The 12,533-nt window shown below is 40.7% G+C and overlaps 1 protein-coding gene across 1 annotated transcript in view; it reads right to left on the reverse strand.

Annotated features, from left to right (window-relative positions):
* Positions 1-12,533, reverse strand: part of UBE2D2 (ubiquitin conjugating enzyme E2 D2) — a gene marked incomplete at its 5' end in the record, with an annotated part of 57,772 nt that overhangs the window by 29,601 nt on the left and 15,638 nt on the right. Inside the window, 3 exons of the mRNA XM_025206159.1 lie at positions 2,863-2,968; positions 3,055-3,132; positions 3,235-3,266. Of these exons, the coding sequence (XP_025061944.1) occupies positions 2,863-2,968; positions 3,055-3,132; positions 3,235-3,266 (216 nt within the window). The remainder of the gene's footprint in view (positions 1-2,862; positions 2,969-3,054; positions 3,133-3,234; positions 3,267-12,533) is intronic.

Here is a 12,533-nt window from a genome sequence, read left to right on the forward strand (position 1 = left end):
AACACAGATGTTTCCCAAAGCTGCTTTGAAAGCAAGATGTGAACTGACTTTCCAAATCAGGCTAGCACCATTTAGTTCTGTAACTTGTTTAGGTAGTGGCTACATCAGACAGTTCAGAAATCGGTACAAGAAACACTGCAGCTATGAATCAACTTTCATGGGCAACAGGGAGAAGAGGGAGGACTACAGGGACACCACTTTCCCCCAAAACTTTCCAATGTCTTATGCCCTGAAAAACGGTACCAGAATTTCATATGGAATATATGAAGTTTCTGTTCTCTATCTGATTCTGTACCAAGAACAGAAGTTTCTCAAAACTCCAGAGTTTCTGGAGAACCAAACAGTTTGCTTCTACATTCAGATGTGGCAGAGTTATTTTATTTCTGCCATTTTTAATCAGAGCTCATGTTCCTTTGTAGCATATTCTTTTCCCCACAAGATACGAATACCAAACCTTAAGAGCATGCAGAATGAATTCTGGTCAAAGTTTGTGACCTGCTACATTTTTCCAATCAAAAGTTAGCCTCTATAGACTGCCCCCTTTTTTTTTTTTTTTTTTTTTTTTTAAATGCAAAGATTTTAAATGCAGGAGAATTTAATTAACTCAGGTGTTATGAAGGGAGAACCAATTTGTTTCAGGAAAGAAGTCCCCTGCAAGAAGCAGGGATAAAAGAAAGAATCATGAACTTTTAAAAAGAATGCTCACAAGTAGCAAGAAAACAAATGTCCATAAAACAGAGAATGAGTGACAGTAAGGTTGGAGAGTTGAGAAACTGCATGCTGAAACAACTGGGCTCTCTCTGGACAAGTCTACACTTGTTCAAAAGCCTGATAGCTGGGCTATAAGGACACCTGCATCCCCTTGGTACGGGCTGCAGACAGCCCATACTAAGAACACTAGAGAGACTGAAACCCAAGGAAGGTTAGAAGCAAACAGACAGTCAAGTTCAAGAATCCCAGCATGCTGAGCGCCAACAGCATCCACCTGATGAATTTACAAAAAAAAGCACTTTACTAGGACTAAGATGCATGACACTATTTTATACAGTACTAATATCTGTTAAAAAATGGCAAGTGGTTAGCTAACTCCTGGTGACAGATTTATTAACAAATAACCAAGATGCATCTGACTGATCTCAAAACCAATGATGGTGGATTCCAAGGAAAGTAATGAATAGGGGATAGATCACTCTAGATATACCCAGTTCAATGATAGGTGAACCACTGGTCTGACCCAGTATGGCACTTATATTCTTAGTGTTTTGTTTTCTGTCCTGGTTCCAGCTTTGCTGGTTTCCTCTTTTCTCATTCATGTTAGAAGATGCAATTTACACTCTCCCACCCCCTTCTTTGCACTGCTCCACTTGGGGCCCCTCCTCAAAATGGAGAAAAACAGCTGCTTTGCAGAAAAATGAAATCATACAAGAGAAGTTACAGTGACAGTGGTTGAAAGTATCTACCCTTGTATGCTTTGATAAACTGCCTGCAGAAACTTGTATTAAGTTGTAAGTCAGCAGCTTAATTAGACTAAGTCAGACTTCAGCTGAAGAGGCAGTATCAATACCAACAAACCCTTTAGACAGCATGTATTAAAGACATCTTTCACTTTCAACTTCATGCACTGGTCCACAGCAAGTGGGCAGGTCATGTGACACTAACTCCTTGTTTCCATTTGCTTTCTCAGATGTAAAAAGGGGAGTTCTTCCCTGGTAAGGAACAGGACATGGAGCTCAAAATTAGCCAGCATAGCTGCCCCCATTAGGAAATTTTACTATGCAAAGAAAAAAGAGGTAGCAAAGCATTTTAATGGGAAAAAAAACCAGGAAACTGGATAACATGTATTGGAATTAAAAAAAAAAAAAAAAAAGAGAAAGAAACTAGGCAAGAGAAGCACCTGCTGGGAGCAGGCAGAAAAGGAGTATAAACACAAGAGAAGAGAGCAAAAGACCATGTAATCAGGGAAAAGCTTATCATATTATAGGCTGCCAAATATATCCAAACACTTTAATGGAAGCAAGCCACAAACCGAGAAGTCATCAAGATATAGATTTAGTAGAAAGAATAGCTTGGATTGCAAACCCAGGAGGATAAAGCTGTTAAAGGAGACAGTTCCCTGTGCATTTTAGATATATTTCTAGAAATATCTGGTCTTAAGAGTCTTCATAACTCAACTGTGCATCATCCTGAAGAACAATTGTCATTAACGTGGGCAAGCAACATGTCCTAATACTTCATAAATTAAAACCCTCTAGTCTCACACACACCATACAAGAAACACACACTAAATTAAAGGTTTATTTTTTGACATGTAGGGCAATAGTTTAAAAGATTACTGCGCTATTAAGAAGATTTGCTACTACTATGTTTCTCTGATTAAGCTGCGTGCTTCATGAAGCAGTCATGTAAGCCTGACATCAGCACATTTAATTTGTTTTTTAACAACTTTTATTTTATTATGTCTAGGTATTCAGATACAGATCATAAGAGATGTTTTCCCTTTCTAAGCAGGGGGACTCTTGCTCCATATAATCTTAAACTCCCATAAACAGTATATGGTTCAAATGCATTTATACCAAGATACAAACTAAGAATGGGGTTGTGACTAATTCTCTCACTACACACCAGTGAGCCTATAATTTATCCTACTGGCTACAGGGAGACCGCGCTTAATGCTCAAATGGATGTATATTTTTCATCCAGGATTCACAAATTAGTTACTGAGCTAAAAGTTTGAACACAAAACTAAAAAGTTGCTACTATAAGCAGCTCATAGTAGCAGCACAGTAGCTTTTACATAACAGTACAAAATACATGTCAGTATGTCACTTTAAAAGCAGAAGATTAAATGAGTATTGGAGGTACCTTTTGAAATAGTTAGTGCTGGAGACCACTGTGACCGTAGAATATCAAGACAAATGCTGCCATTACTGTTAATATTTGGATGATAGATTCTTGTTGTAAATGCAACCTGCAGGAGAAGGAATATATCAAATGAGGCTCCATGATGTTGATTGTGTTCCACAGCACTAAATTAGATTTATGTAAGCCACTCACCTTGGGCGGTTTGAAGGGGTAATCTGTTGGGAAGTGAATTGTCAAGAAAAATACCCCACCCTGATAGGGACTGTCATTCTGTTAAAGGCAAAGAATCATTTTGTTCAATTAGAAGAATAATTAAGGAAGAATCAATTTCAAATGATACTTGCACTAAGACATGAAATTCATAATACTTACTGGTCCCATTATTGTAGCTTGCCAATGGAACACTGTAAAGAAAAAAAATACTATAATTTTTAGTTTGAGAAGTCCAAGCAATTGCAAACAAAACACTTCTAATAAGTGATCTACATGGAGTTCCCTACCTATAAAACCTTCTCAATGGGTAACACTGAAAGCAGTATACAGAAAGCTGTATATAAATTCCCAAGACCTCACATTTACACAAATGAAAATAGTTGATACCATAAACTTTAAAAACTGACAACCACAATATTTAGAGGTCTATATATCAAAGCATTAACATGCTGTCTAGTGACATTGACCATGTATTCCCTTAGAGCAGTGGTTCTCAACCCTTTTTGTACCAGGACCCATTCGTAAACATAGACAGCCAGTCTTGACCCAATGCCCCTCATTCCTGACCCACTGCCCTCACCCCCAGTCCCGCAGTCTATGGGGCAGAGAGGAAGACTGGGGGGGGGCAAGCAGCCCCTTTGTAGGCTGTAATTCTGCCAGCCTGCAAAGGGAAACCCATGGTTTCCCCACATTTTTCTCCTTCAAAGGAGAACCTATTCTTAAAGTTTGTCAATCCATTTTTAAAGTTTGTTAGTGACCCTTTCATATAGTCTTGTGACCCACGAGTTGAGAAATGCTGCCATAGAGTACATATCCACAAGTCAAATATTCAACTTCTGAAGATATTTCGTTTGTAAAGATTCATTTTTATTGCTTCTGATTCTCTTGGTGAAAAGATCCTCTTATAAAAAAAGAGGAAGTGATTACACAAGAAAGGGCAGAACTGAATATACAAAAATGTCACCAAATGCACAAAGTAAAAGAGGGAATTTTTAATAAGTTCTTTTAGAATACACCTTGCTACTGTTACAAGCAACATGGTTTGGGGTGAAAGTGAACAGCCCTCTGGTGAAAAAAAGAGGGGTTAGGGACTATTTAGAAAAGCTGGACATGAACAAGTCCAAGGAGCCAGACAGGATGCATCAGAGGCTGCTCAGGGAGTTGGCTGATATGACTGCAGAGCTACTGGCCATTATCTTTGAAAACTTGTGGCAATCAGGGGAGGTCCCAGATGACTGGAAAAGAGCAAATATAGTGCCCCCTTTCAAGAAGGATCAAGGGAACTACAGACTAGTCAGCCTCACCTCACTCCCTGGGGAGAAATCACAGAGCAGGGCCACAAAGAATCCATTTCTAAGTACTTGGAGAAGGTAATCAGGAACAGTAAGAATCAAGGGCAAGTCATACCAGACCAACCTGACCACTTTCTATGATGACATGACTGGCTGTGGAAGCAGGAAAACTGGACGTGACATACCTTGACTTTAGCAAGGCTTTTGATACAGTCTTCCACAACATTCTTGGAAGTAAGCTATACTTACTTCCAAGTAAGGAAGGAAGTATAGATTGGATGAACAGCCTGTAATGTGGACAGAAAGCTGGCTGGATTGTCAGGCTCAATGGGTAATGATCAACAGCTTGATGCCTAGTTGGCAGCAGATATCAAGTGGAGTGCCCTAGGAATCAGCCCTAGGGCCAATTTTGTTCAATATCTTCATTAATTATCTGGAAGATGGGATGGAGGGCACTCTCAGCAAGTTTTCAGATGACACCAAGCGGGGGGGAAGAAGAGTAGTAGAGGGTAGGACTAGGATTCAGAGCAACCTAGACAAATTGGAGGACTGGGCCAAAAGGAATCTCATGAGGTTCAACAAGGCCAAGGGCAGAGTCCTACACTTAGAACAGAAGAGTCCCATGAACCACTACAGGCTAGGAACCAACTGGCCAAACAGCAACTCTGTAGAAAAGGATCTGGGGGTTATAGTGGACAATAAGTTGGATATGGGTCAATAATGTGACTTTTGATGCCAAGAAGGAGACTGGGATGTATTAGTAGGAGTGATGCCAGCAGACGGAAGGAAGTAATTATTCCCCTCTATTCACAGTACTGGTGAGGCCACATTTAGAGTAGTGTCCATTTTTGCCCCTCCCCCCCACTACAGAAAGGATGTAGACAAAGTCCAGTGGAGGACAACTAAAATGGTTAAGGGGCTGGGGCACATGACTTCTGAAGGAACTAGGCTTATTTAGTTTGCAAACCAGAAGACTAATGAGCGGGGGCTTGATAAGCAGCCTTAACTACATGAAGGGCAATTTCAGAGGATGAAGCTAAACTGTTCTCAGTGATGGCAGATGACAGAACAAAGAGCAATGGTCTCAAGTAGCAGCAAGGGAAGTTTAGGATGGGTATTAGCAAAAACTTTGGGTGGCAAGCTCTGGAACAGGCTACCTTGAGAGGTGGAGAAATCTCCATCTCTAGAGGTTTTTAAGGCCAGGCTCAATAAAGCCCTGGCAGGAATGATCTAGTTGGGGATGGTTCTGCTTTGAGCAGGGGTTTCGTCTAAACGGCCTCTTGAGTTCCCTTCCAACTGTAATTTTCTATGAATCTACAATTTAAGAATACAAGATGTAAGTGGTTGCAACACACAAGCTATCTGCGTTCTGCAATTCTTTAGGAGTGCTTGGACTTTTAGAACACATGCTACTTCCATACATAGGTACTTTAAGATATGAAAGGATATGAACTTTTCGAATGAACCAAATCAGGCCTGATCACTTTCTGATGCTCATCCTAAAAAGTGCTAATAAGTCTGCATGAAGGCATATAAAATCCCCCTATGAAGGTAACTGCAGGAACAGGACTGAAGTTTAGCTTTAAGAAAACAGCAGTGAGGATGAAATAAGCACCATGAGTTATATGAAAAGACATTTCTATGAGATTATAGGTTGGCAGGTGTCAGAAGTGCAGATCAAGAAGTTTTATCGTTAACCAAGGTCACATTTGTTGTCAGTAATTCTGAGCGTTATACTGGTAGTGTCCAGTTCTCTACAGCATAAGAAACTGCTAAGGAATTCCCATCTTCATACTGCATGGCATAATCAAAACACTGTCATAGGTGAGGAAAAAGGCTTGCCTAATTACAGATTAATAAGTGCCATTTTAGGGTTCCTTGTTTTCTTTGGTGCTAGTCAAGTGCCATGTTTTGAACTCTGATGAGAACGCCAATAGTTCGACGGTGTGATAATTCCTATATATTAGAGTATTCCTGTAGTAGGACACTGAATCACAGAATCATATAATCATAGAAAGTTAGGGTTGGAAAGTTAGGGTTAGACCCCCTCAGGAGGTCATACGAGTCCAACCACCTGCAGCAGCATGGGGTGGTGGATGGTGGCAGCAACTGACAGTGAGCAAGGTTCCCACCCCACCCCCGCATCCAACCAGCCAGGCAGTGCCTGTGTGGCCCGCAGAGGGGCGCTGCCATCTGCTCCTGGGAGGCAGCATTGGCACACAATGGCGAGTGGCAGCACTGTCCCCACTCATTCACATCCCCTAGGACCTTCCCATGTACCTCCAGTTGACAACCCCTGGTCTAGCTCCATCATTTTTCAACCCCCCTTCAGGTAGTTGAAGGCTGCTATTAAGTCCTGCCCCCCTCAATCTCCTCTTCTCTAGACTAGATAGGCCCAATTACTGAAGTCTTCCCCCACAAGTCACAAACCCCAGCCCCCTCACCATTTTTGTTGCCCTCTGCTGGACTCTCTTCAATTTGTCCATATCCTTTCTGTAGTGGTAGCCCCAAAACTGAGCATAGTACTCCAGATGTGGCCTCATCAGTGCTGAATAAGGGGGAATCACTTTCCTTGACCTACTGGCAACACTCCTACCGATGTTGCCCAGAAGGCTAATGGTATACTGGGCTGCAAAGGCACACTGCTGGCTCATATTCAGCTTATGGTCCACTGTAAACCCCAGGTCCTTGTCTGCAGAGCTGCTGCCCAGCCAGTCAGCCCCCAGCCTGTACTGGTACATGGGGTTGTTCCATCCTAAGTGCAGGACTTTGCACTTGTCCTTGTTGACCCTCATGAGATTCCTTTTGGCCCAATTCTCCAATTTGTCTAGGTCACTCTGAATCCTAGCCCTACCCTCCAGTGTATCCACTACTGCCCCCAACTTGGTGTCATCTGCAAACTTGCTAAGGGTGCACTCCATCTCATCTTCCAGGTCACTGATAAAGACACTGAACAAAACCTGCCCCAGGACCGACCCTTGGGCACTCACTTGATGCTGGCTGCCAACTAGACATCAAGCCATTGATTACTATTCTCTGAGCCCAATGCTTGTGGGAGACCATATCAAACGTCTTGCTAAAATCAAGGTACACCGCATCCACAGAGCCAGTCACCTCTTCATAGAAGGCAATCAAGTTGCTCAGGCATAACTTGCCCTTGGTGAATCCATACCAACTGTTCCTAATCACCTTTTTCTTCAAGTGCTTAGAAACGCATTCCTTAAGGATCTGCTCTATGATTTTTACAGAGACTGAGGTGAGGCTGACTGGTCTATGAAGTTACTATGCAAGTGGCTTGGATGCTTAGTTTCTAGCATTTTAGCTACTGCTTTTTACCTGTAGACCACATGCAGTCCCTGAAGACATTAGACATTCTGAGACAGACCTTAAAAACAGATGGTGTGGCCAGGGCTTAAGAGTAGGTCTGATCTCAACAAAGGAAAGAATCCAAATATTAGAACCAAATGGGGTACATTAAGACAACAGGAGAGTGTGTAGGGTGACATCCTGGAAAAAAGTTACTCCCAAGTAGCCTGGACTATTAGGATAGTCTTAGGTTAATGAGCACAAAAGCCAGTTATCACCGAGAGGGTAATATAATATTTGCCTTTGGGAAGCTCAGTTTTTCTGACAGAGAAGGGTGAAAGGACTGAGTGGTGGGCACAGAGTCTAGTAATGTGAAATGACCCGTCATCCTTGCAAGCCTGATTCCACTTACTTGGGGGTATTCAGATTACTACATCCCTGAAGAGAGGGTCCTACACCTCATGACAAGGCGAAACCCTCTCCCACAGCCACTGTGGTCCAATAGGTTAATACACCAAGAATTCTTGCTGAAAACGTACAGCCCACAACACATGGAGGGCTGGCATTTGCAGTACCCCAGAAGTGAACAAATTAAGAACCTCCAATTTAAGGCCACCTCTTCAGTTCCCCTGGCCACTTATAACCTCCCCCATTTCTCAGTGGAATGTCAAGCTTGTGAGGTACATATTTACAATATAGCATGCAACGGTGAACTAAGACATAGGTTAGTCAAAGTGAATAACAGAACTGGGGAAGTAAGAGGAGAGAGTCAAGAAGGTGATGAGAGCAAAATTACAAGTGTCAAACGATGAACAACACATCAGGGAGGGACTAGACAGTTCTCCCTCCATACATCACTCTAGGACCTACCAACACCATTAGGCATCTAACATGTCTTTTAGGTTTGGCTCTGCAGTCTATGTAGCTATGTTAAACAAATGAGTTGATGTACTTGGACATCAAATGCACTCAATAGAAACAGGGCTGAATTTTAAGTTAAACAGAATTATTTTAAAAGAGAAAAATTCAAGTCAGAAACCGGCAACGTACGATAAGTTTATTTAAATTATCTAATGCTGTAGCAAACCCACAAGTTCTTTTATTATATACAACTTGGGGAAAAAAAAAAAAAAAAAAAATCAGTAAAAACCCTAATTGAATTCAAAGTTACCACACTGTTAGGTAGGCTGATCATAATAAGGAAAGTGATGACACCCATCCCAGTCAGCTGCACTACTGCAGTCAGAGGTGGGGAGGCATGGTGGACAGGCAGCCGTGTCTGCCCGTCTATCATGAAGCTCCACACTGCTCCACCTCCCCACTGGACTGCACCCTGTGCCTGTCTGCATTTCCAGGATGCTCATTTTAAATTCTCACCACCTGGCTAGGACAGGCCTCTGCAATCCAGGACCATCCTGGCTAAACTAGGATGTGTGATCACTTTAGTGTTAGTTACCTGTATTTTCCATCTTTACAATCGAACAAATGTTAGCATAGTATTTTCCCTAAATATAAATGCTTGAAGTTTATCGTAGAGAAAAAACAAAAATTCCCTACTTTCTTATTTAAATCATGATACTCCATTTAGGAACCCAGTATTAACCAATTTATAAAGTACTGGCCCCCTACCACTATATATTTCTTGGGGGGGAAGTGCACTGGGTAAAGCCTTTAGTGCTGAAATAATGCATTCAAACATGCTAAAATACAAAATTTGGGGCCATTAAAAAGCAGGGGCGGGGCGGGGGAAGAAAACAAAACATTTTGCTGACAAAGCTCACAGGCAGAAGAAACCTTGCTTCCTACATTTCAAAAGGGCAAGATGAGAACAGAAAAAAATTGGTTCCACTTGGCTTGATCATGCATGAACTGCCACTTCTGGCAATGCAGCAGATGCTTTGCTTTGCCTTTCTGAGAAATAGCTAAACTGAGTAGGTTCACTAAAGAGACTAGATATTCAAAGCTAAGCTTCTCATTTATCTGGGAAGGGGAGAAATTTCTTTTCTACTTCTATTTATAGCAACTCTGCCCATGAAATACTGGATTTCAAAGATGAACAAGATAAGCAGTTTGTCATACATGATAAAAATAATTTTCAGGAAGGGGAACGTAAGTTATACTAACCTAGATTTGAGAATTAGTCAAGCACCAGTTACTTGTTAGCTTTATGATGGAGATAGTCGTCTCCATAGAGAAGGAAGGAGGTAGCTTTCTCTAGATCTCCTGTTCCTGCTCCATTTCCAATTTCATAAGTCTCCTGCAACCTGCTTTGTATTTTCTACAGATTCTACAATACAGAGACATGCCTCCAAATATCTGACTCATGAAGCCTCTCGCCAACCATATTCCCCAATAGCTTCTTTTTCTGGTTTGTTCATTGCAAGTTAGCTTGCACCTGTTGGATGCTTTTTTTTTTTTTTTTTTTTTTGGGGGGGGGGGGGGAGAGACGGGGACACAGCGTTTTCTGTTTCTTTTAAATGATTGAGATAAAAAATATTCTACAAATTTTAAGACAGGTCTTGAAGGCAGACACTGTTACTATTCTCAAAATAAGGCTTCTTTAGTTTTGCAGTTATTAACTTTTTTCAAAGTTGTACTAGTTTTAAAATTTAGTTTCCTTAGAATTTAAAGCTTACGATGGATTTTTTTTTTTTTTTTTAAACAGATCTTGGATTTCTTTAAATACTAGTTAATGTCAAATCCTTCTGGCTAGTTAAGACACAATCTAGACAAAACCTAAGTTATGAACAGGGCTTTGTTTATTCCATTATTCAGGAGCTGATAATGGAGGTTTTATAAGCCGAGTCAGTTTTACATTTTGGTATGTGCTCCTATAGAAAACAGATGCCAAAGCCAGAAAAACCCAAAATTCTCAGTAGGTTCCTTGCTCCTGCAGATTTTAGAGGCTTCAAACAACAGCTTCTTCCCTAGATACACACCAGAGAACAGAAGCTAGCTACATATTCAATTTAAAATCAGTCTGGTTAAAAACATTTAGCAAATAAAATATACAGAACATGAAAAACTGCAGTTTACACCCATTTTAAAAACACTGATGCAGCTATTCATGCCACAGTGAGCTGAAGTTCATAAATCTGGTAAAGAAACAGATGAGATTAAATTAAAAGGTTGGTATTCTAGTCTGCTAAAATGCAGAGCAAATTATGAGAATTAATTCTATTTCAATGGAAGTTTATAACAATTTTTAATACTGGTGTATTTATATTTCCATAGTATGCTATTTTACCAGAAGCATATTGACCTGAGAAACCTCAAAAGAACAATGGATAGAAGTTTCATTTAGTTTTAAAAGTACCTTAGCCTTTTCTGAAAGTATGCTGGAACACAGGCTAATAGTTAATTTATTCTGTCTGAAAAGCACACAGAATGCAGACAAGCAAAAACGTGGATAAAAGGAAAGAAATTAAAGGTGAGGCAGGATGAAAAGCAGAATTCTAGATGGGGATCCAAGATATAATCATACTATATAACATCTTGCAGCATATCCCAGAGCTAAGAAACATCAGGATACTTAAAGTCAAATATTGACTACTGCAACAGAGCAGCCTGCTTGCTACAGAGGAGGAAAAAGGTAGCTGGGTGAACTACTAAAAATGATTAGTAACACTAGTTTCCAATTTTATTGATCCTTTACTGCAGGAAGTAGAAAACAAAGTACTCTTAGTTAGGGCATATTTTTCTATTAGGTGCACGTTATCCTGAAGGGGCAAAACTAATGGGTTCCATTTTAGGTTACAGGAGGAGTTTCAAGTACTAACCTCATGCCTTGGCTAAGAATACACTGTTGTCAGTTTTGATACTCACTGAGACTGGCAAATTGTCATTTTTGGTTTGGTTACGCTGGATAAAGGAGTGATTAAAGACATCCCTCTGATTTCATTAAAACAGAACCCCAGACTTCTGAAATTCAAGTGTGGGAACCCACTACATGTGTTAATCTGTTTCCTATTCTCTAAGTTTTTAGAGTTGTGATTGAGATTCCATGCCTCTTCCCCCTCTCCCCCACCCAAAAAAAGAGTTGCAGTAGATGCCAACACTGAGGATGGGAATCTTTTTTAGTATATAAATAGTTTTACCAGGAAAAGTCAAGCCATTCATAATCCATTCTTAGAGGATGACAAGTCATCCTCAAAGCTAAGAAGAGACTTTAGCAAAAGGGATGACTGGATTATATCATCATTAATCACACTAGAACACTGCACTTCCATTATTAACCACTTACATTACTTTAAATGAAGACTCCTTGTCACACCTCTTAAGCAAGGGGGGGGGGGGTTATATATACATATAGTGTATGGGTTAAAGTTAATGCAACCACTTTGTTTGTGGCGAAGTTGACACGAATTCCTCTGTACAATTGAGCCCTGATGGCACCCTTCCAATATGACAACAAAACTCACTACTAGCTTACAATACCCTGGATATTTTGGCGATTTGGCCAGGGACTTGCCATTCTGGCATTTCAACTGCTGATGTAGACAGCAGATTATATCCACTAGAAGTGCTTAACTGCTCACATTTTTCAGTATAGGAAAACTACCCAACTAATACAGAAACAAGTTATGAGAGGCTGCAAGCTCTTCACCGAAACAGGAGAAATAGAGCTGGTGGGGGTAAGAGCTAGAAGTGTCTCAAGTTTTTACATGAAGTAACTAGCACTTCAGTGTCTTCCATTTAAAAAGGAAGAGCATTCCAAGAACCTAAAAGGCACAGATGAGGCAAATATTCCCCCTTTGAAGACAGCAAAATGGAGGTTACTGCCAAAACTGTCTAGAGAATAGCATGCTTGATTCTTCAGTACTTAGGGTACTTACTGTCATCTCCTTCAGGCCCTGCTGA

The sequence above is a fragment of the Alligator sinensis genome, unplaced genomic scaffold (assembly GCF_000455745.1).
Source record: "Alligator sinensis unplaced genomic scaffold, ASM45574v1 scaffold156_1, whole genome shotgun sequence".
Lineage (NCBI taxonomy): Eukaryota > Metazoa > Chordata > Crocodylia > Alligatoridae > Alligator > Alligator sinensis.